The sequence below is a fragment of the Gasterosteus aculeatus genome, chromosome 8 (genome assembly GCF_964276395.1).
Source record: "Gasterosteus aculeatus chromosome 8, fGasAcu3.hap1.1, whole genome shotgun sequence".
NCBI classification, from domain to species: Eukaryota; Metazoa; Chordata; class Actinopteri; order Perciformes; family Gasterosteidae; genus Gasterosteus; species Gasterosteus aculeatus.
In genome coordinates, this window is record NC_135695.1 from 16,728,810 (window position 1) to 16,753,516 (window position 24,707).

Consider the following 24,707-nt stretch of genomic DNA (forward strand, 5'->3'; position numbering starts at 1 on the left):
TTCTGGCTTAGTTTGGATGTGATATATACCAATACCATATATTAACCTCTTTTTCATCATTTATTCAGCCCCCCCCTCCACACACAGCTCGCCTTCCTTCTCTCTTTATGGTATTATTAAAGTCAGAAAGAGAGATGACAGAAAAATGCATCAGGCCCCTCCTGCATTTTAATATCAATACTAGAGGGGTAATAAACAGCTACAGGAGAGGAGCGACTATAAAACCGTACATTGTCTAATTTATGGAAGACAACAACGGGGCAGCAGGGTGAGGTTTTTACCCTCCAGTCTGTGCTTCTACAACACAACGGTTGTTTTGCAGTAAACAAAAACACCAAATATTGTCCATATTGTTAGATGGAACTTGCTTAGTGGTGTCGGAACTGTTAATTTTTAAGTACTTTAAAGGACTTTCTGTAGACTTAAAGTTTAATGTTAGAAACAATGTTGTGTTTATTGAAGCCGTTTTGGACTTCTTTCTGCAGTCACGTCACTGCAAACCAGCTAAGCATTGTGCTTGATGTCCGAGTCAAATGTGTTGCTGATACAGTATTGCTAAGCCTCTAATTGCTGGTGGGAGAACTGTTTGACTGCTTTTAGTTTGGGGGCATCTTTTTATTTTGTAATGAATCACTGGGGTGCTTCATTTACATAATTCTGCTCCAACTCTATTTATCTTTCTGGCATGAATTAGTATTTTCTACTAATTTGTACCTCATTAATACCTTCGGCATAACTTTGTTTGTGGTGTCTCGTCTCATTGATTTGTAAGCCCTATAAAATAAGTTTAATATGATGGATTAAGTATATTTATCTAACTAAAGTTTTCCAATTTTTACAGATAAAGGCTGAAGTCGGACAGATAAAGAGCACGAGCAGCTTCGAACGTGTCCTGATTTAGATTCGAAGCGTCTGTCCTCAGTGTGAACTGCTCACCTCGGCCTTGGCAAAGCTGCAGACAGATATTACAATGCTGCCAACTTCCTCATTAACCATCATTAGTCTGAGGCAGCACAACACTTTCAGCTCACCGGGGCTCAAGGAACCTGATAAAGCGCTTCTGTGGAGTGAGCGGCACCGAGCATCGCTGACTCCAATCCTATAAAACAAGTACAGGTAAACATGGAAGCAGATTAACAGGTCAGATGTCCAAAGGTAAAGGAAAGGTGCTTAAAGGAAAAGACAAGTTGTTAATGTTTTGCATTATCTTCCAGATTCCAATCTTTGGTTCAAACTCAAATCAAAGACAAACCAAAATAAATGCAAATCCGATTCAACAACACCAATACTTACAAAATCCCTTAAATGTTTGAGAAGGACATGTACTTCCTCCTTTAGTTTGACAGTATCACCAAGTAAAAAAAGACAGCAACATGGAATAAAAATACATTAATAAATAACATGCGTATGGTCCATCTGACAAATTGTGCTTTTCTCAATCCATCCCGGACCACCATAATGTGTCATTGAGCATTAAGTATCTCAGAGTTTGATTTAGTCACGCAACAACAGCTGCTCAGCCTTGACACTCCTCTGCCTTAATAAAGGGCCATTAATCAACCTATTCTGTGTGTGTGTGTGTGTGCAGGTGTGGGTTGTTGCGAGGAATCGACTGCTTTAACTCAACTAATTCAATTTACCCTCAATCCCTGTCGTGCTACTGTTGCTGAAAAGGTGGTTTGGACGAAGAGATGGAGCTGCGTTTTGGATCCGTGTGTGTGTGTCAGGTTGGGGTGAAGGTAAGGGTCAAGAGTCAAGGGAATTCAAGCCAATGTTCTAAGAAACACAAAGCTCAAGATCAAGCATCGCTCGTCCTTCAGATGGGCTTGTTGTAATCCGGACGACATCAAAACTAGTCTTTGTTTCATTTATCCCGCACACATGCGCACAGACACACACACACACTGCTCCCGCTTTCATCCACCTCAACCGACCATCTCACCCACGTGCGTCTGCTGCCGCCGCTGGCCGCCCCCCCGCAGAGCTCACCTCCAAGTGTGTGAGGGAAGAAGCCCCATGAAAGCCGATTGCGTTTTAATAAAGTTTATTATCTGCATGGAGCTAATCCTCAAGGGTAATCTCTCCCCTCTAGTCCTAAAGGAAAGCTGGATTACTCACTTGCTATAATCCCAATGAAATTGTTAGGATTTAGTTTGCGCTGCACAGCAGATGGCAACAGGCTTTTTCCTTCAACCTTGGATGCTTTAAACCCCCCCGCCTCCATTTCTACATGCAACACCCCGGTCCTCCTTGTCTCGTGTCCTGGTCGTCTTGGTAAAAACAACAAAAACAACAAACAGAAAGTTGTTTTTGCCAAACCTGTAAAGGAATAATCTCAAAACATCTCCAGTCCATACTGACCGGATTCACCCCGTCTCTCTGATTTCATATTACTTGGTAAAAAGAAAGTGATGTGATGAGCTGTTAAATTGACTGGTTGTATCAAAAGCAATGAGTCATTATCAAAAATAAATTTTATTGATTGAGACAAAAGCAAAAAAGCGAACAGAACAACACAAGTGTTTTTTGAGATGAGAAGCCGAGGCTTTACGTCATAGACAAATCCCGCTTATTCTAAAACCTCCTCCAGTGTGAACATATGCGCCGCCCGCTGCACAACACTTCATAAACAAGCAGCGTAGCTGTTGTGTGGCAGCGTGATGTAAGACTCAAAGTGAATGTGAAGTAACACTGCGTGTGATGGACAGTAAACCACCAACCAAAGGAGCTGAACAACAAAAGGCTGGTCTGCTCTTCTCTGGAGAAAGTTAAGTGTGGATGTGCTGGTCCAGTCACAGTATTCAGCTAAATGATCCAACTGTCAAACCCACAACGCATCCTGGGACTGAGTTGTCTGAGTATCAAAAGAAATGCAGTAACATTTGATTTAGTATTGATGCATTGAATTAAACAGAAATATGTCAATTGTTGATTAAGGGAAAGGAGTTGATCTGTTATTAAAGCACAATTGCTTTTTTTGTTTGTTCATTGAAGCACAATCAAGTAGCATTTTATTCAAATAATTCGGATATTAAAAAATTATAAATCATAATCATATAATTATATATATTTGTGTCATAATAGACAGAAGTAGGTGTTGGCCTAATTAAGAGATATAAAATTAAAAAAAATCACACTGCTACAAATTAACAAAACCTAGTAAAATAAATTCATTAGTTGCAGTCACTCCATAAAAAATTAGTTTTTTTTTTTTAAATAATCTCATACTGGTTTGCTCTTTATAAGAAGTCAAACAAAACAAATCTAAATTGTGATCTTAATTCAAAAACAGCAACCCACTTATGGAAATATGCATCTACATTCACATATTGTCCATAGTTAAGCTTCTGTCTGAAAAGAACATTAAATGAATAATTAAATAAGCAAACCCGATATAGAAATGCAGCTAATTTTCCCTTTCCCCTACACTCTGTTTAGACAGAACACATCCAGGACATTCAGCTGGAGGTAACAGTTAAGTGGACCGTCTAACATCGCCCTAATCTTGACACATCCCCTTACAGTCACCCCACCCGTAGCCTGCACAAACCTAATGAACGTTAATCATTGCCGACTCATCTGGAAATTGGATACCTTTTTGTTCAAGGTAGAGCTACTTTGCCTCTCCGTAGCCTGAGGCGGTTCTTGAAGAAAAGATACATGGCCAGAAGACACGTGAAGGAGAGGAAATAAAGGACGACACACAGGCTGATGTCCACTTTGGAAAACCCGATGCTCAGCACAGACACCCACCGCGCCAACTCGGCCTCCTCCACAAAGCGCTGGCCGCTCAGTTCTCGGTTCTGCAGCCGCTTCCTCTGCTGCCCGAGCTCCAGCTCAAAGTCAGCTTCCACCGGCTGCAGGCCCACCATCCCGAGCCCGGCGTCCAGATCCGAGCCGAGTCCGAACACGGGCCCCGGGTCCCGCTCCTCCTTCCTCTGCAGGCTGCGCTGTTTGACCCGGGTGGCGGCGACGCCCTGCAGCGCCTTGGCCTTGTAGTTTTGGTAGACGAATGAGTCGAGGTCCACGATGTCCTCCTGCAGCTCCGGCATCCTCAGGCCCACGATTCTGGGCTTCCTGCGGGCCTGCCGCCGGCCTTGGTCCACCTCCACCTGGGGTTTGCCCCAGGGGTTCGTGTCTGACTTCTTACGCTCCATCTCATCCGCCGCGGCCCTTTCCCCACCTTGCTCCTCCTCGTCCCGCGGCCCCTCTTCCTCCTCCTCCTCCTCCTCCTCTTCTTCTTCCTCCTCCTCCTCCTCCTCGTCCTGCACAGTGGATTGCGATGGCAGAGGGTGCATCATGGAGTCTGAGGCCTCCCTGGCTTTCCTCTCCACACGTTGCTGAGATAATAAAGCATGTTTTTCCCTCTGTTTTGCCAGGATCTGGTTTTCATCCTCGAGGTGGTCTGACAAGACGAGGAAAAAGACGAGTAGACATCATTTCCAAAGCCATCACCTCTAATCTACAATCCAATGGTCTACTCATTATCCTCAATTAGTCTGGATAAACCTCACTCCGACTCAGGAACTCCCTCTTTGCTATTTACTCGTTACACTAGAAAACAGTAATAGTATATTGCAGTATTGAACTCCTTCAATTTCATGGAATTGGGCAAACTCAAAAACGTCATTAAACCCCTAAAAATGAGTAAAACATACCGTACAAAACATGTGTGGTTAAGAGTGACCGTGGGGTTATGGAGGCTCTTTCCATGTGTTCTAATGGCTGATAAATGAGAATCTTTAACGACAGATACTTTGCATTATTTCAAAAAAGAGCAAGAACTGAATCAAGGACCGTATTTGTATTTATAGCAGAAGCAAGTTGACGGAAGAAATAAACACTGTATTTTGGCTAAATACTTTCATTTCAATTCATGAGGTCTGAGCTCTTCAGAAAACAAACCCATACCTGCGAGGATACTGCTGGATGAGAAGTAGGACATGAGGAAGGGAAGAACCTGCGGCTGGCTCCACCTGTGCTCCCCGTTGTCCTTCACAGAATGGCAGCCTGGACACATCTCGGGCGAAGGCCACTGGACCTTTGGGAAGTTGGGGTCTTCACTCAAAGCACCTGCAGAGACAAACTCAGAAGTAAAGTTGTTGCTTTCCACCACAGATAATATTAGGCGTTGCTTTTTATACTTGCGATACACAAGAACATTGGCCGCTTATATTCTAAAGTGCGTTTCTGAACGCAGCAGTTCAATACTGCACTACATTAAGAGACAAATACATCGTCACCCTATAGAAGGTTATATACTAAGCCTGAAAAAATCCCATGGATTCAAATTCATTCTCATACAGGAAGCACGCAACATAAAGCATCCAGTCAGCAGCCTTCATCCATTGTTGTTTCTTTGATTCTCCTTGTTGGTGCATTGACTCGAGGATGTAAGTGCTTTGAGGACTGGATGCAATCTACGGTGAACCCATTTGATCTTGTCACAGAGCTCGTAAAAACTAAGTGCCCATATGCATATGTGTATGTATGTGTTTAAGTGTGTATATGTAAATCATCTGTCTGAGTTTTTGTGGGCACGTAATCTGAGGATTGATATGTGTGTGTGTGTGTGTGTTTGTGAGAGTGTATGACAGGGTCTAACAAATGATCAATGGGCTTCTGGGATGTCCCAGTGGGAGGGGTGGTGAGATAATAGATGTGGCCAAAGTGGACAGCTTCACCACAGACAAACACACACACACAGACACACACGCACACACACACACACACAATCCCTGTTTGCAGGCAGCAGACCTTGGTGCTCTGGACCACCTGTCTCGTCCCTTCACACCCCTTTGAAAGCAAAGTCCAATCTCCAAATTGAACAAGAGAGCAGCACAAACCTCAGAGGGGAGCTGCCCTTTTAATGAATTAGAAACTTTCTCCTTAACATGTTTTCTTTCATGTAGCCGCTGCCCACTCATCGTCACTCACACACACTTTGTATGTGTGTGCATGCGTGTGTTTGTGTGTGTGAAGGGAAAAAAGGGGAGCAGCAGCAGCTCTGTCACTTTACAGCACTGTCAATTTACATCCTCCAGCACCTCCGTCCCTGCTCCCTCCTCCGTCTCTCTGCCGCTCATGATTAATCTCAGTCATATGCATGTGTGTACGAACTCTGCATACAGTACTTTACATAAAAGATTCATCAATTTTACTGTGTCCCGGATTGGCTGCGTGTGTGTGTGTCCAGGGGGGGGGGGGGCTTTTATACATCTCAGCAGGTGAGAGCAGACGCACGCGCACACACACACACACACACACACACACACACACACACACACACACACACACACACACACACACACACACACACACACACACACACACACACACACACACACACACACACACACACACACACACACACACACACACACACACCTCAGATCTCTTTCCGTATTCTAATCAGCTTGCCACGTTTGCGGCAGGGTGACTTTAGCCATACCCGCCATATTGAGATTGCCACAATGGCCTGTCACGGCGATGTCATCACCACCGCGCATACATATTCATCAGGTATAAATATGTATTGTTCAGCACGTCAAACTAGCTTCCTCAGCACTAATTCTCTAAGTGAGGATCACCTACATGCCGAGCCATCAGGCCGCTGGGTAGTGTGCAGGATGTCAGGGTTTTTATGCTCATTTAAATAATTGACAAAATCTAAACTACTATAATCTAAAGCTGTTTATTCGGTTAAGATCCTAAAACTAACAAAAAGGAGACCCATGCTTAAACAACGACGGAGATTTCAAGGATGACGCAATCCAGTCCGAGAAGTCCTTCCACTCTCGAAAAAAGGAGTTTATTGACACAATATACAATAATGAAACTTTCCCTCGTAAAAGTTAAAAAAGTCCAGAACAGAACATAAAAAGAACAGATTGCCCTCTTGGCTTCAAACACGACATTGAGATCATTCAGACTCGGTGAGTATAAATGATGTACCACCCTCTCTCATTTACAGGGAACCTTTCCCAGCTGTTGAAATGACCGATTCTGACGTGTGCCTTTCATGCCCGACTCAACCTGTACCATGGTTGGTCTTACACTCAATACTAACTGAGACTATGATGAAGAATGTTATATGGAATGGAAACTCATTTACAGTTATTGCTCATAGGGACACATTGCAGAGGATACCTGGTCTGAGAAAGGCACTAACGCTGTGCTGTGTACTCTCAGCCCTGAAGGCAGCTCGGCCTGCTGCTGTTTAGTCTGCAGAAATGTGATTCAGCCTGTTGACAAGCAGCAACAGGACTGAGCTGCCGCTGGTCTTAATTCTGCTGCCGCGAGGAGACCGAGGGCCCTGGGGCCTCTTTGTTGCCAGCTAAATTAATTGTTCGGACGCTTTACAAATAGCTGCTCTTTCATGCACGGCTGCTCCTGAAAGGAGGGGCGGGGGGGGGGGGGGGGGGCTGCTAAAGAGCTCCACTTTAGGCAAAGGGGAGAGGAGGGGTTGAGTGGATGGAGGCTTGGAGTGTGCTCCCCTCAGGGAGACGCCGGCGCTTATTGCTACAAACACAGCCGAACCCCCGTCTCCTCCCTCCCGCTCTCCTTCCGATTCACCCGATTCATTCCCTGTGGACCCCCTGACTCGCCCTCCGCCGTGACTAACGCCCGCCGCCACACGCCACAACTTGACCCATGCATGGAAAGGCTGCGTGTGTGTTTTGTGTGTGTGTGTGTGTGGGGGAGCTTGGGAGGGGGAGGAAAGAAGTGGGGAGCGTGTGTGTGTGGCTTGTGTCATTGCGTTTGCCACCTGCTGTCACACAATACCTTGGGAATTGTGTGTGTGTGTGTGCCTGCGTGGGTGGGTGGGTATAAAGGGGGGCTGGTTCCTGGGGGACCCATCCTGCGAGGATGCTGTGCCATTACTTGTCAAGCGGTGGATACGAGTCCCACGGGATGACGAGTGGAAAGAGAGAAAGGCCGCAACAGAGACGGAGGAATGGAGGGAAGACGGATGGGTGAAGGCGGCGGGTCGAGTAGTGTTTAAGTGTCTGGGGAGCAGACACCCGCGGGGACGAGAGTCATTCTGGCCCCTGCTGTTCAGGACACAAGCTGTGCCTCAGATAGAAGAGGGGGGCAGTCCACACAAACAAAAGACAGTGATTTAACAAAGTGGGCTGTTAATGACAGCCCGGTGCCTAATAAAATCATATGAACACCGACAAGGGAGGAGGAATGCTAACAGCTGTTTAACACTCACGAGGCTGTATTGCAGAAGTGCAATATGCCGATTCAGCACGGCCAAAGATTTGAGAAACTCGTAAAACCTTGTAGATTCATATGCGGGACAAGAATGGACGAGATGCTAAAACCTCCTTTTTGTCTAAAGCAAATGAAAAGTTAATAAGTGGGTATTATGCCGCATTGGAATATCTGACCTGGATGGAGATTCATACCCACGGACTCCGGGTGACAGTGGGAGGACAGCGGGGTGTGGGAGAGAACCAAAGTAAGGGTGTGAGGAGGATGAAACACGGCAGAGGAGGTGGGGGGAGAGCAGGAGAAAATGGATGAGGCCGAAGCAGATGACACTTGGGGGTCTAAGACGGGGTGACAGCTGGTGTCTGATCTGAGGATCCATCCTTCCTCCTCCCCTCACCCCTCTTAGTCGCATTACAAAAGACAGACTGACCATTAGAGGAAACTGGACTTCAGAATCTTCCCCCAAAATTTAGTAAGGATAAATAAAGATACTCTAATACTTGCTTGAAACTTTCCTTTCGTTGGTTTTCCATTGGTAAAAGATGGGCGGATGGTACCTGGTACTTTCTTTGGAGTTCATGCACTCAACATTTTGTTCAATTTTTAAAGGCAGGTGGTCGCAACCAGTATAATCTACTAAAGAAATGTTCATCATAATCCAGCAAATCAACATGTTTGAGAAGCTGAAACCAGAGAAGCTTTTGTGTCTCTGCTTGAAGGATGATCAAAAGTTTATGTCAACTTCTTACAAGTTTACCTCGTTTAAAGGCATATTCATTGTTACAAGGACTTGCGTCGATCAGAAAAGAAACAAACTCACCTCCTAGTAGCTGAAAGCAGTTTAGAAAAATAATATTTTCACTTTAAATAAAGTAAAATAAAACCCAATTCTCTCTTCATGTGGTGATTGTTTAGTTATCTGGAGCTTTATGCAGAGACCTCTACTGACAGAAGCTGGACTCCTACCTGCCAGTCTGTTGTTGACACGATTGTGTCTCGACCAAAGCCACAGCACCGCTGACGACAACGTGTCCACCTCCACCAAACTCTCCTCCGCCATGACCTCAAAGTGCTCGGCACACGCCCGGCAGCCGAAGAAGCTGTGGACGTAGCTTCTCATGGCACTCAGCACCTCCTTGGGATCTGGAAGGAATGTTGATCACAAATGATTAGACAAAAAACTAAATCACAAACTCCTTCCTAACAACAGCGTTGTTCCATGTCCTGATTCAGTAACTATGTGTTTTTGTGATCATACACAAGTAATATGCAACTAAAAGCTGTGGTTAAAGCTGTAATGAAAAACACCTGCTTCCGTACATTAAAAAAAGATACAGCTAACGTGCTAATGGCGGTGTGGGTCCACAGCTTCCTGGATTCCCACGGTTATGTGGGCCAGGAGTCACAGAGAGCTGGGTTAACCCCATTTTGAGATGAATTATCTGTGCAAATGGGATAACCCATTGTGGAGATTAACTACTGTTAACACTCTGTGAATGGTGGCCATGCTGTTGTCTCAGAGCTTCAACAGTCCACAAACATATTCTCCCGGAGCCGGTTGCTTTTGTTCTCGGCTTAGCAGGACCTTCAGATGTACCCTAATGACAGCGGGAGTGAACGCGCGTGTTCGAGAGAGAGAGTGCGCTTTCTGAAATTAAGGGCGGTCTTCAGTTCAAACCTTGACCACCATGTTCACACCTTTCTGTGCAGCGTGTGGATGAATGGAGCCTCGTGTTGGGCTCCATACTGTACACCAACGCGTGTCTGTGCGTCCACTAAGCCGGTGGTCTGTGGGGGGCCAGATGGACGCCCTTTCGGGTCCATCCATCTGCAGGTCACGTGATGGTCCGTAAACCTCGGGATTAACCTCTGAGTGAGTGTGTGTTGAAGGGAGATTATAGTTCCTGCCAGGAGCGGAGCCTCTGGTCATCTGCCTGTTTTATTAACCACTCACATTCCACTAATCTAACATAATCCCTTTTCACACAGGCACAATTAGGCTCAAATTTAGTTGCCAAAAAATGAAAAAAAAAAAAAAAAACGACACAAAAAATGTGGTCATGTGATAATGATTTTTGTTGCTAATTTGTTTACACAGCCTCACAAAGCGCTCATCCTCTGTCCACCCCTCCATGAGCTTTCATTGAGCTTTTCCATTCACATAAAAACAACCTGTGTGTGTGTGTACCTGTGCCTCCTGCGTCCTTGGCCTGGACAGTAAGAACATGGAAGAGACTCCACATCCCACAAGGGTAACGTCTAAAGTGGGGTTGTGAACCCTGACAGGCCACCCACCGCTCTCCTTCAGGCAAGGCAGTGTTTGGAGACTGAGACAGAAAGAGGAAGAACAAGTGGACACTAATTACTGACGGATGGAATCCAGGAAACAAAGAAAAAAAGATTAAAAGGATCGATCTGGTGACATTCAAGATTTTATAACAAATCCCATGAAAATACCCCAAAAAACAATGAATTGATCACCTTAGATTACTAATACAGTATAATATAGAACTGCAAATAATTAAATATTTATATTAGTTAATCGGTTGATTTGTTTCTTGACAAAATAAGAAATGCAGAAACCTTTTGTTTGTCCACAACTCAAGGATATTCAGTTAACAGTCATAAAGGATCAAAAAAACATCCCATAAAATTATAGTGAATAACTAATTGATTAATTAAAAACTCTGAACACTAGACTTTCTCACCGAGTTTTATTATGACAAACAGACTACAAGAAGTCTTGCCTGGGAACACCTTTAACAAAATGCATGATTTAATCCTGCTCAAGTGATATTATCTAAAACACTATGATGCCCAGTTGTTTCAGGAAATTTGGTATTTGTAGTGTTATTTGAGAAAAGTAGTAAAAGAATAACACAACCCATTTTTTTTTAATAAATCCCAGTTTGGAGCAAATGTCTAAATGCCAGAGACAGAGTAAGGAAGTTGTAACATACTGAGAGGAATTCACTTTTTGATGGTCGCATCAATCAGCCTTTTCCTTTGTATAAGAATCGGAGACCAAAGACTTTTTTTTTTTTTAAAGTACAGCCTCTCCAGGGTCTCCCAACCTGTTCAACCTAATGAAAGCCCTTCCACGTAGTTTTCGTGATCAATAAGAAGTCAATCTCAGGTTAATGGCTCAGCCCTCCACTAATGAACAGAAGCTATCCAGATCTCTAACCACCAGCCACAGTTGAATCCAATAGCATATTTTCTCTGACATAAAGTCGTTTCTCTCGATGCGATGCATTGCCTTTGCCAGCGTGATTGACAGGGTTACTCACATGTCAATAGTAAAGATTTGGTATGCGCGCGTGTGCGTACAGACTCCATTTCCTCTGAGTCTATTCATACCTTTCCATTGATTCATTGATGAATTGATTTGCCTGCTAAAAGCTAATGATGTAAGTAAGTGACTCTTTCAATTTGCGAGGGGCGGTACTGGAGGCATGCAGGCTTCATTCCAAAGACAACAGCGCATAGATCCTCAGCTGGGCGGCACGGGGACAAGGACAAAGTGCACGCTGAGGAACCTGGATGTCTGTAGAATAAAATGTGTATCATACTCGCACCGTGGATTTTTAGAGAAATTCTCAAGGATCACATTTGAACATGTTGTGACTGGATAGGTCTCACGTTGGTGCCTCTGAAGTGGTTCTGAGCTGATTATGCGCCCAGACTGACAAGTGACCTTGATCTCTCGCTGGAACTAAGAGGCTCCTCCGAGACGGACGTCCTAAAATCATTTTTGCGACGCCTCTGTTCTCCGTGCGGCTCTCTGTCTGCTCCTTTAATGTCTCCCTTTACGATGCCCGTTCAGGCTCCACAATGTATGCGCCCTTTTCTCAATTTGCTTTAATGTTCTTCCTCAATGCAGCTCGTAACGGACAGACCTCTGAATCCGATGAATACCAAAAGGAACAACATGTCGGCTAGGAACAATTTTGATGTTACCTCGAGTGAAAACAAGGTGAAAAGCTATTGAATATTCATCTATACAGCTCCGTCTGGACTCACCTGAGCGGTGTTATCCAGGATCTCTCGCAGTGCCTCATAGGAAATCTCGTCGCCAGTCTGGTTCTGTAGCCAAGCGTTTAAAGACTTCAAAAGGTTCGTCACCACGGGACGGCCTGGAAAGTACTGCAGACATAAAACAACAAGGGCGTCAACTTAAAGAGACGAAAGAGACAACGGCATTGATTACAGAGCAAATGTGATGCAAGAAGGAATGCAGTGAACCTTTATATTCTTTACCGATCATTTGTTTTTATTATCCATTAGATATTAAGTGGATGAAATGTCAGAAATATATGCCATGGGCATTTCCCCCCATTCTTCATGTGAAAACCCTTAAGCATTCAATCTACTGTCAAAGACCCAGAATACGTTCACATTAAAGAACACTTCCGTCAATTTGACCTAATCAAGTGCAGGTTTAGTTTATTGAGAAACAACACAACTCCTCCATACAACCAGTTCTATATATTTTAATGAGTCTTCACTGATAAAGTAATTGCTCATAAAATATGACAACTCCTTTTACTAAAACGAGCTGTTCAAATCAACATCCTCACCTTTGAGTACCATCGTTTTGTTCCTTCTAACACACAATGAACCGAGCAGAGATGTAATGAAAAGATTATCAGTTGCCAACATTCTCAACTATATTGTTCACAAGGTTTATAATCTCTCACAGAAGTTGTTGTTGGGTTTTTTTTTCCCTTACAAAGAAACTCGCTAAATGTGACAGCAGCAGACCTTAAGCCTCTTCCTTCATTAAGATCCATTTCCTAAGCCACTAACAACCACTTAAACACAGTCTGCTCAGCGCTTCCTCCTCATGTGTATTTACATCCTTTCAAACTGGCGCTACCACGGTAACAACCACAACTGGGAGGAAACATGACCCAGTAACTAGCAGAGGGGGCACACGAAGAGAAAGAGGAAATCCAGCTGATGGGCGTCTGATACCGGTGATGACAGAGCAAAGACAGACACGGACAAACGTCTCTTCTCACATACCTTACTGACAATAGAAACAGCTGACGTCTTCAGGGAAGAGCCTCTTAATAAATATCAGCTAAATCTGTTACCTATTCTTACTGTAAGCCGCTTTGGAAAAGTGTATGCTAATAGTCCTGTTTCTCAGAAATAGACACAGCAGAGGGATTAAGGCTTTTTCCAAGACTCAAAACAACTTCTATGGGAACTTTCATTTAAATTTGTACTACAGTATATATATATATATATTTATTCAATAATTGATCATTAATGTGATCTATAAAGTCATTAAATTAGGGAAAAAACCTGCGATAACATCATATAGCTCCCGGTGACGTCTTTCTCTGCCAGACGACAGTCCAAAGCAAAGATTTCCAGTTTACTATCTCGTTTGGAGCAGAATGAAGCAGATGAGTTGTATTGAATTATCAAATAAGTGTCCGGGGCCATTGACTGACTAGTTGTTGCAGTTCCACTTTGTTTTGAAAGGCAGAATCAGAAGCATCGCTGAACAACGCGTGTATTCATAGTTCTCGGGACTAAAGAGGAATAAATACAAGAAAAAAAAAGAAAGCAGACAGCAGAGTCAGCTCCCGTCAACTTTTCTAATTCTCTGAGTCGTCTTTTATTTAATTGGCTTCTACCCTTTCTTCACCTAAATATGGATGGACACACACACACACACCCCTTCAGTCAACGGCTCAGCCGTGTTTTCATCGCCCTCTAACAGGATCTCTGCGTTACACTCCGACCACTTAACCAGGCCCCCGGCAATTTGCTTAAACCTCCTCGTCCAAAGCGAACAGCGGTGCTGTGCGGCCTCCTTCCCTCTCCTGACTCCACACAACGTCTTTCACCCGCCATACACCACCATCTGCACGAACACGACTTAGTAAGACAGTAGATTGCAAGTAAACTGTTCATTTAAAACAAAAAAAAGAATTAAATAATCCCACTGAACAGAATTACTTTCAATTTTTTTTTCAACAGCAAACATTTTGTATTCAAGCAGCAGATATCTGTCCACACACGGTGAAGGTGGAACGTAAGGACCAGACAAAGGCCTCGGATGTGTGCTCACTGCTGGGAGAGCGATCTAACAGGTTTAGGTCTGGATTTGAGGTCCCGATGCCACCCGGTCAGAAAAGCTCATTAAACAGGCGTATGAATTTAACCAGAAGAGAAGAGCGCAGGTGTTTCACACTAATGGGTTTAAGTTAGCGTCGCCAAAGCAACAGTATTCATGAGCGACCCGCTGGCCTGAAAGCTCAGATGTTAATGACGTGCAACTTTATAGTAATACAAACAATATTTATGTAATCAGATACCTGTCAGGGGCATCTTAATAGGTTTTATTGTTTCTCATGTGACTTTTGTTTCCTCTTGTTCTCCCCCCCGAGCTCCCTGGCCTTGAACATTGATGGTGCACAATGTCAATCAATATGCCAATATACCTTCCACTCATTGTGGAAGTTTAGATTTGTTATAGCAAAAGTCTGTTTAGCCACATGAAAGATGTATTCACATAACACGTTTCTCCTTCGTAAATACTGACGGTTAGAAACCTGGCTTTACGAGGCGTTATGCTCCTGGATGATGCATGATCATAGACATCCGAGCATCTGAGTTACACAACAACAACAACAACAACAAAGAGAACTCGACTGGAAACCAGACGTTTATCCAATGACATTCCCATTTAATTAATTAAAAGACCACATTCAATATTGGAAAGGCCAAGTGATCAAAGAGTAAACCTTTTACATTTTATCATCTCTACTAAATATCTCCCTCCGCATTTGTTCTCTCCATCATGAAAACACACACATCCCCTAACCCCGCGTCCCTCCTGCCCCCCATACCAGTTGGACCATGACAATCCCCTTCACCCCGGCAATATGTCATCCCGATCCGATTAGTATCAGCAGCACTTGAGAAACCTTGCGGTGAGGGTCCCAGGAGGGAGGCATCTGTTGGCTGCACCAGGGCAGACCAAGCCACGTGTGTGTGTGTGTGTGTGTGTGTGGGGGGGGAGTGTGGGGGCAAAAGACTTCTTGATAATAATCTAAACTTCAGAAACGTGCCACGCAAACAGCAGCCCCACTTTTAGACACGCGTTGTGTGTTTTCGTCACTACGGGGGAAGATGCAGAAGAAAACAGTCGAGTGGATCAACCTTTAAAACGGAAACAGGATCCAGAAATACATGAACAGCTGCCTTTAAGAAAAGCACACAGCATCTTTAGTAATATAGGTGTATTTGAACATTGTGTCCTGAGCCGATGCGTGCAAAGGACATCGCCTGTGTCCCGTTAGTCCAAAGTCCCCCTTTGTAATTCTTTGTTTTATTCCCCTTCCCCGCTGTCCCCTCTGGGCTGAAAGGCTTCTTTCAAGAAAAGCAGGATAGAGGTGTAATCCTTAAAAACCTCGCTGTAATGCTCTCATGCTTCCCAAGATCCACTTTTTTTAATCCCAATATACATGTAGAGGTTTCATAAATCCGGCTTCAGCCTGACAAGACAGTAAATCTAGTAATTTTATGAGAGAGTCCAAAAAAGAAAAAAAAAGAAAAGGAAAAATAACAACCCCCATGTTTACATGTTTGTGTGGAGATGCAAGGATGGGAGGATTATGGATTGAAAAGAAACAAACAAATCAATTGCAATTCTTGGACGGAAAAGATAATATTTTTTTAGGTCAAGTAAAATCGCTGAAAACATGAAGATTAATAGATTTCTATTAACAGACTTTTTTTTCAAGATTCACAACAATTCTAAGGCGATTGACTCAATTCTTAAGCAAGAATCCTAGAAATGTTTTTTTTTTTTTTTTTTATCTTCTCAACTACTACAATTTCTAGACTGGCAAAGACTGGCGGTTTCCATATTTTCTCATGTTTTAAAATTTTGAAAATAATAAAAATAACAAATAATGAATTAAAAAACATTTTTTATTTGCTTCTGCCCCTCCAGGCAACATAAAGCCAAACCATAAAATATCACCCATGGCAGCGCAGTCCTAAAGTAAACAAGCACGCTCCAGTAATTATTCAGTTAAGTGAAAATTAAAAAAGTGCATCATGACTGAGGAAAATGTGTCACAAGCACGAATAGATGACACTCACACTGTGGTCAGGACGCTGTGAGTCACTTTCACTAATCTAATCACATGACTCACACAGAGTTCACGTGTCTGATATTTACATACTGCATCAGTCTAGGAGAGATAATTTCGCTACACATCAGCAATCATTTGCATATAGACGAAAAACGAACAAAAGAAACCAGACATTCAGGATTCAACAAAGCTGAAAATACTTTTCGTTTAAAAAAAATAAAGTCTGCATCTGAAACCGAATATAGAAATAATTATTTCCAAAACAACCCTGTTTTGTCCCTTCTGGTTTCTCATCTACAGCTACTTGCTTGTCTTACATGAGCCGATCCTGAAAGCTGAGACTGGCTGAGAGGACTCGGCCTCTTTGAAGCGAGATCACTCAGTGAAACGACGATGCGGCGCGTCCCAATGAAAGCCTCCTCAGCGACACAAAGCCCGCTGAGTCCCCGCTGGTCCATCATGGTAGGGGGACAGGGTAAAAAGACCACTGGGACCTGCTGCTATTGACTAAACAACCTGAGGCTAATGGGAGGCCGCGTTGCTCTGCCCCCCCCCCACACACGCCTCCCCAGAGAGGGCGATATAATCACAGAGATTGGTGGCAGACGAGGGCCGTGAGACAGCCTGGTGCGTGGCCAAAAAGGGACGGGGCCAGCGGGTCGGGCCTCGTCCCCACCACATGTTTGCCTGGCAAGCACACTTCGGCTGACGGAAAGAGATGAATTGAACCACAGAGAACCGGCACAATCTCACAATGTGTGAAACCACACGTGGGAGGAGGAGCAGTGCCGGCTGTGTCTGTGTAAAGCCTCCGGGCAGCGGGCGGGTGGCAGCCACGCTTCAGTCCCCCGGGGAGCCCACGTGGAGGGGGGCCAACAATACCCAAGAGAGTGTGAGTGCTCCGGCTCTAGTCAATGGCATCCACATCCGCTGCAAACCACGCGTGTGTGTGCGTGTATGTGTGTGTGTGTGTGTGTGTGTGTGTGAAAGCAAAAGTACATCCAACCAAAATTTGCTAAACAAGCAAATGGATTCTAACAGAATAAACAAAAAAAGAATGTTCTCGCTTTAAATCCTGCATAACAACAGCTCAAAACCTACAATGTGAACATTTAGGTGCATCAATCCCCATCTAGTGGTGTCCTGCTGCAACTACACATTCGCAATAAAAGCTGGTCTTTTTTTGTTTTCTGACTAATTTCCTGATTCGACATTTTCTTTGTCCCTATAAATTCAGCCTCTGTTGCCTGGCGAAAAGAACAGTCAAGATAATGTGAGGAAAAGTGAATGAGCTGCTTATTTTACAACAGAGTGCTTCTAAATGACAAAAAAAAGGAAATAATCGCAGCTTAAATCTTGTGGTAAACCCACATTTAAAACGAACACTTAAAATCCAAATGTTATGAAATAATGAGCGGTCATTTCTTGCATCATGTCTGTGTGCTACACGCGTGTAAGCAGCGCTCCCTCTACTAACTTTACCTTCGCCAGGACCGAGACGTACTCCCTGAGAGAAGTCAGGGCCCCTCCCTTTATGACGGTATGAGCAGCCAGCTCCACACGCAGCGAGTAATGCAGCGTCGACTCCAGGTCGGCCATGTACACTCTGGACCTGGACACACAAGCGAGCGCCACCGTGTCACAACACAAGATACGTCTGAGCACTCACAAAGACATAAGAGCGGGCTTTGCTCGTGCCTGTTGAAGGGTTTCCACGGCTCCTGTGTGTGGTTGGTGACGACCCCGGCGGCGACCGGTGGAGGCTTCCCTGACCGCCTCACTCCCGGCAGCGCCTGGAGCGCGTAGGAGTAGAAAGCACGGGCCTCTATGTTGCTGAGGGAGAGAAGGACAGGTGAGAAGCGACCCTCAGGGGACTCAACAGAATCTCTGTGCACAAAAAGTAAGCGGACACTCGTCCCCTTTGCTTTGGCCGTGACGATCATCCGGTGAACAGAGAGCTCAGTAAAGACTCCTTTGTTCAGTTGTCGCGAAAGAATGTGAGCCGTCCAACACCTTTGGAGCATTAATTAAAATGCTGACTGCAAGTCGGATAGTGTCACTCGGCATCAGTCGCCGACCACACGGATGCTCTTATAAGTGGGAGCAAATATCGGATTCCCGTTCAGAAAACATTGAAGAGCGGAAGCTGCTGTGGCAGATTGTTAATTCCCATCACTTTGGAATGGAATGTTAGACGATGACATTTCGGTGTAATGTTTGACAATCTTTTGGCCACGTGGCTTACACTCAGCGCCGTCTCTACAGCCATGTGAAAATCCAACCTTTTGTTTTAAGACCTGTTTTTATGTGCCTACTTACTTTCACACTTACGGGAATGCATTTTAAATCCTGAACAGACGGTGCCGGAGCAGCGTGGAACTGAGAGATCATTTAGCCATGTGATAACCCTGCAACTGGAGCCGCAGCCATTAATGCGCTCGCCCTCCCTAACATCCTCCTCCCATTTGCTTTCTCCACTTGTCAGTGCCAGAGAGAGAGAGAGAGGGAGAGGGAGAGCGAGAGCGAGAGCGAGAGGGCGAGAGAGAGGGAGAGAACATCGTAAAACTGGAACAGGATGGTAATAAGGAGGATGGATACTCGGGGCCCGCGCCTGCTCCCTCGCTCCCGGCCCGGGACTCAATTGCACCTGCGTGTCTGGTGGGAGTGTACAGATGTGGAGGGAGAGCCATTCATTCAGATCCCAAGGGCCGACGGGCAGGAAGGCATCAGGGTGGGCTGGGGGGGGTGCATTCACCTGGGACCAGCACACATTACATGCATGACGGATGTGAGACGCTGCTGCACACGCACACGCAGGCAGGCACACTCTGCTCTCCCAGGATCAATCAGACATTCAGTGATGATGGGAGGCCATCTGTTGCCGGGTGCGGCTGGGGCTTGTTTGGCAGGTGAAGCCAGAAAAGCAATGGCATTGTTTTCATGCAAGAAATTAAAAAACCTCCCCTCTGTACAGTGATGGAGATGAGGGGGGGTTGGAAGGGGAGCGATGAAGGGAGGGGGCTGAATAAATAAATCAGCAATAAATCATTTCCTTTTTGCATTTGTCAAGTAAAAAGAGTCCTCTTTGCATGCCAAGTTATTGAAGCAGCCAAACAAAGAGGGAGAAACAGCAGATGAATTTGCAGGATGAGGAACGATCAGCGCCGCTTTATGATAGGGAATAATGGGAGGGATTTTGATGCTCTGATCCCATTAGGAGGCCAGATGTTTAAAAGTATTCTCATGAATAGGGTTCAGATAATGAGCAGGGGATGAAGGTTTAGAAAGCAAAGTCGCGGCGTTAAGAACAATAGGAACCGAGAGGAAGTAAACTCGGCGTTTGTCTATTTCAGATGTTAAATGGAAGTTTCTGTAAAAAGGTTTGAGATGCTTTCCATACACATATATATAATATATTATAAATAAATGTACCAGGTATAGAAAATACAAGAGTAGCTCATGTTTCACTACCACCTTAACCATATCACATCCACCCGCTTTCTTTTCAATTTCAGTTCCTCAATAGACAACATCTATTTAGCCCACTTTTTTTTCCTTGCAGGTCTTTATCTATTTTTAATCCTCTCGGAATTGTAACAACATTTCTTTCTAACCCTAACCCGTTTTTAGCAGTGAACCTTCCTGAACTTCACAGATAACAATAGGCAGTACTGGACGTTCACAAGAAACACTAAGTCCATTGTTACATCCTGTAGGAGGTGGTGCTTGTTATTGTTAAGCCGTGGTAGCACTCGCAGTTTGACACGACCACAATGTAACCGCTGCCACTTGCATGTTTACACAGTGGGTCGGTCCGCTTTAGGGCTGTTCCAAAGCAAGCTATTGTGCAAAGAAACAATAAAAACCTTTAGACCGCCAGTTTGCATCGGCACCGACTTCTCCTACAACCACCATTGTGAAAAACTGGGTGGATTCACTCAAGTTGTATCGTGCACACCCACACAGGGGTTTTCACTCAGTCTGAAGACTTAAACATTTTGTTGTGGTTATGTTCGACAGGACTTGGAATCAAAACCGTAGAAACACGTGTGCATGCAGAAAAATTGTCAGGAACGCTGTGGTAGAGAGGAAGTGAAACACAGATTCTCACACTTTGAGTCTGGTGAAGTTGCCTCCAGCAGAGTAAAGGTAGCAGGAGGGAAACTCCGTCACTCCCAGTTTGTACACCAAACCTTCTTCGGTGCTCAGGACTCTCCGCACTGCGACGTTCTCAAACTGTAACAGGTCCAGGGTCACCTGAGGAACGGAGAACACGCAGAGTTAAAAAAAAAAATCATCCAGGTGATGTCCAATCCTCCTCAATCAACATTATAAGACATTTTCGCTTATTGGCTGAGAATCGGAGAGACGTTGGTTGGTGAGATGAGCCGTTACCTCTCGGCCGATGTAAGATGTGGCGTCCTCAAATATCAGAGCCAGGTGCTGGACGTTGTTGGTCTCAAAGAAGCTGTCGATCTCTGCTTGGCTGGCGAGAGAGAGACGAGCGGAACGTAAGAATTCAGGTGCGAGTTACGCAGAGGCGGGAAATGAACAGTTAGTTAAAACGGTTATCGATTAATCCCAAAGATCACATTCTGAGAAAAGAAGGAGGTCCAGGATTTTAAAGACAAAACAGGGAACCCTCTGGCATAACATCGGGTTAATTTCATTTCGGCAGTTCCTTTTACACATTTGAGTGGCCTGATCTCGTTGGTCCTCACACAATACTATTTTAATCTGAATGGCATCCTCACCCACAATCATAAACATTAAAACTAAATTAGTATCTGTTTTTTAATTAAGCTGTTAACACAAAACAATAACATACTTCATACTGCCACCTTTTCTGTTGAGAAAAGCAGTGAAACAGAAAGCATAAGGGTTCTTTGCAAAAGAAGAAAAAGGGGAAGAAGAAAATCTCATGACGCAACGGTACTTTCCCATCGGACCTAAAAAGAAAAATAAAGTGGATTTCCTGCTTCCTTTCATGTACCAAGGTAATAGACTGTGCGCAATGCCTGAACACATGTAAGGCAGTTTGTGGCCTGGTAGAGAAGATCCTGAAGACTTTACTTACTAGTGTAAACATTTGATTCCTCATTCTGTCACAAAAAAAACCCAGTGCAGCAGCTTTTGATGGCATAAGAGAAAAGTATGCAACTAAAATGAAGACAGTGATAAAAATGGGAGAAAAAATGTCACTAAATATGAAACCAGAATTCCAAACTGTTGTTTGTGGGATAGAACATGGAGTTCTTTACAAAGTGTCCGTACAATGCGGGTAACTAGGTTAAAAACTAAACAGTAGCATACAAATTTGCAAAAACATTACCGACGTGTTGTTAAATATCATTACAGAGAAATCATAATCAAAATCATAAGTGCAGGTCATCAATAGCGAGGACAGATTCAGAAGCGGGTGATTGACAGGTAGAGTAACGCTTCACAATTGGGAATGTGAGTGTGTGTTTACCTCGTGGGCTCCAGTGGGGGGCAGGCGGGGGGCCACGGCTCCTCGTGGCTTTCCAGTTTGTCTATGATCCGGTGACGGAGGACCCAGACTTCATGAGTAGAAGCTGGAGGTCAAATGGCATCAAGAGAAGGTTATGCTCAGTTGGTGATTATCACTAAGGACTACACGAGCAGTTGCTTGTGTGTGTGCGCAGTAGTACCTCTAAAGCTCTGTCCTTTAGAATCAGCCTTGGAATAAGCGTGGAAGAACTGCAAAGGGAAAGGGACAGAAGGTTTACGTTATGTAGGAAGTCGATGAAGGGAAAGAGAGAAGTGAGATCAGATGCGACGGCCCTCACACGGCCATGAGAAAAGCACGGTCATGTTGTGTAATGTTCGGTGGGGTGGGGAAGGGGCTGTGTGGGGGGGGCAGCTTGCCCCTCTGGGCACCTTGACCCCTAAATCCCTCCTGGTTAAAATGAGTCGCAGATGTTTCGGCTCCATTGTGCGTTCAAACAGAGGGGGCTCTTTGTTTCATTGGCTCTGGCTGGATGACGGAGAGGAGCGACTTTGAAACACACACTGCTGCTGACGCACGCACACACACACACACACACGGACGCACGTACGTACTCACACAGTTGCAGATACAGTATCAAAGACAATCCGTAACAGAGCTTCAACAAATACAGACAAATTATTTTAAAAATAAGCTGCTCTACACACATATTAGAATCTAATTAAATAATTAAAACAATATTACCTTTACTCACCTGTAGGCGGAGTAATACAACTGATGGATAATAGATTTGTCTTTGAACAATCAAAAAGAAGTGCTGAATAAATGTCAGTGTTCACCTGTAATGCTTCAGACGGATAAAAAAAAAAACTCCATCAACATCAGTTTTAGAAGTAAACTAGTTAACAACTTAAACATCGTAGAGAATGATGAGTACAAAATCTTGAATTCATCAAATACCTTTATAAAAGTACCAGCAAACACATATTCTGTTTCCACACATGCGTATCAACATTATGCTCTACGTGCTAATCGAAACCAAACGTAGTGTACACATGTTGAATGAAGGCAGCGCCGAGGCATGTTGGAGGAAGACTGTGAACATTCCTTATTTTATGGCTTCTGCAAAATAGAGATCAGCTCACCGGACTGAAATACAGTGGAGTACTTTCTGATGGATATTGTTTTCCTCCACGTAAATAAGGTAGAATAAGGTTCAAAGTTTTGATTCACCTGCACCTACTTCCTTCATTTCTTTTAATATAAGGACTAAAACTTTTTTTGATAAGAGTCACACATTTGAGGCTACGTTGACCATCTCTGTTAAATAAGTGGATCCTCCCGCAGCGGTTATCGCAAGAGGACACAGAATGTGGGGCTGCGTGTTATATTGTGAATAATACCTTGATAGTGGGGTAGGCTTTGATGCCGAAGGCGGTGCAGACCTTCCTGTTCTCCTCTGCAGCGCAGTCGATGGCTGCCAGGTCAACAGCCGGCTTCCATTCTGAAGAACAGACATGAAATACAGCCAAAGTAAATATTGAGTTTACCGTCAATGGCACCCGACCACAGTGGCTGAGGCCCCGGGGGCCAACGTGTATTTTGCAATCAACACTTCGGATTATAACATAACTTTGTATTTTTAGAAGAGGGCAAAAGGTCCACAAAGTGACGCTGGTGGGACCACGAAGACAGTTTCTACACTGCTGTGAATATTTGACTTCTTCATCAAGTTCATCAACATTTACTGCATATACTTCCGCAGATTAAGTGGTTGCCATGGCGATATCTTCTGCATGCAACCCTAATTTCTCTGGTATTCTCCTCGAATAACAGTGGATGCGGACCGTTTAAAGTCCAATTCCAATTGCAAAGCATTTAGTACCGAGACGCCAGTTGCCACAGTTGTGTGTGTGTGTGTGTGTGTGTGTGTGACTGAAATACACCGTGACTGCGTCGGGCCTCCTGCCATCATTACAGCCCCCTTTGCCCTCCACCATCATCCGAATTGTATTTCCTCTCACGGCGCTGTGATATTTATTCGGATATTTGACGGGACAGACACTCATTAGATCACACGCTCTAATTAACAGGTACAAACAACAGCTTGGTGTCCTCGCTCGTTTCCGTGCACATGAGGATAAATACAGCGAGTTGTAACCATGGCGATAATTAAGAGACTTGTGTCACGTGAATAAAACAAGCTCTGAAAGGCAGATAAGAACGCGTATCAACGGGAACGGAAGGTCACGGAACACAGCTGCGTGTCGTGTCACCAACCTTTAATGTCTCTCGCCAGACGTTTGTAAACTGGAGAAAAGGCGATGCAGTGTCCGCACCACGAAGCGTAAAATTCCACCAGCACGGCGGCCGTGGAGTTGATCAAAAGCGGCTCCACGTTGTCCGGACTCAGCGGGAGGAGCTGGTCGGTGGCGGTGTACAGCCCGGCCTCCGCGGCGGAAGGGAACAGGAGACAAAAACACAACCAAACCACCGCCGACGTCGCGCTCTTTCCGGCACTTTTGGGGATTTCTCCGGTGAACCGAGACGTGGCACCGCCGCGGCGCCGCGCCATCTTCCTCCCGCCCCCCAGCTGCGGCTGCCGAGCGTCGGTGTGGACGCACCGAGTTTTCACCTCCGCGTCACACCAAAGTTGACACAACTTTTCTGCCTCACTCTGCGAGGCGGCCAGCGGGCTTCATCGTGCTTCCTCTCTCCCTCTCTCTCCCCCTCCCTTTCTCTTCCAGTTTGGAGTTCTCGTCCTTTTAGAAAACACACCTCAAGGAACTAACCGACGCACGCGCACGGTTGTCATTTCGCCCCGATAAAGTCTGACACTTGATTTTTGACCCTTCGCGGCTTTTGTACAGGAAACAACTTGCAATAACCAGTGT

At 44.7% G+C, this 24,707-nt stretch overlaps 1 protein-coding gene across 1 annotated transcript; it reads right to left on the reverse strand.

The window, feature by feature from the left end:
- Window positions 1-2,456: 2,456 nt before the first annotated feature.
- Window positions 2,457-24,651, reverse strand: qsox1 (quiescin Q6 sulfhydryl oxidase 1). The gene is made up of 13 exons (XM_040184382.2): window positions 24,094-24,651; window positions 23,217-23,317; window positions 22,016-22,064; window positions 21,817-21,919; window positions 20,739-20,829; window positions 20,455-20,600; window positions 18,042-18,176; window positions 17,826-17,955; window positions 12,244-12,366; window positions 10,409-10,547; window positions 9,187-9,363; window positions 4,912-5,073; window positions 2,457-4,405 (listed from the first exon to the last, which is right to left on the reverse strand). Exons 1-13 carry the CDS (start codon window positions 24,386-24,388, stop codon window positions 3,603-3,605), a joined length of 2,454 nt encoding a protein of 817 aa, XP_040040316.2. The 5' UTR covers window positions 24,389-24,651; the 3' UTR covers window positions 2,457-3,602.
- Window positions 24,652-24,707: the final 56 nt, after the last annotated feature.

Coding starts and splice junctions, on each gene's coding strand:
- qsox1 (XM_040184382.2), bottom strand. CDS start 24,388: ATGGCGCGGCGCCGCGGCGGTGCCACGTCTCGGTTCACCGGAGAAATC. Junction 21,920..22,015: donor TAAAGGACAGAGCTTTAGAG/GTACTACTGCGC, acceptor TTTGACCTCCAG/CTTCTACTCATGAAGTCTGG. Junction 9,364..10,408: donor CAAGGACGCAGGAGGCACAG/GTACACACACAC, acceptor CATTCCTTCCAG/ATCCCAAGGAGGTGCTGAGT.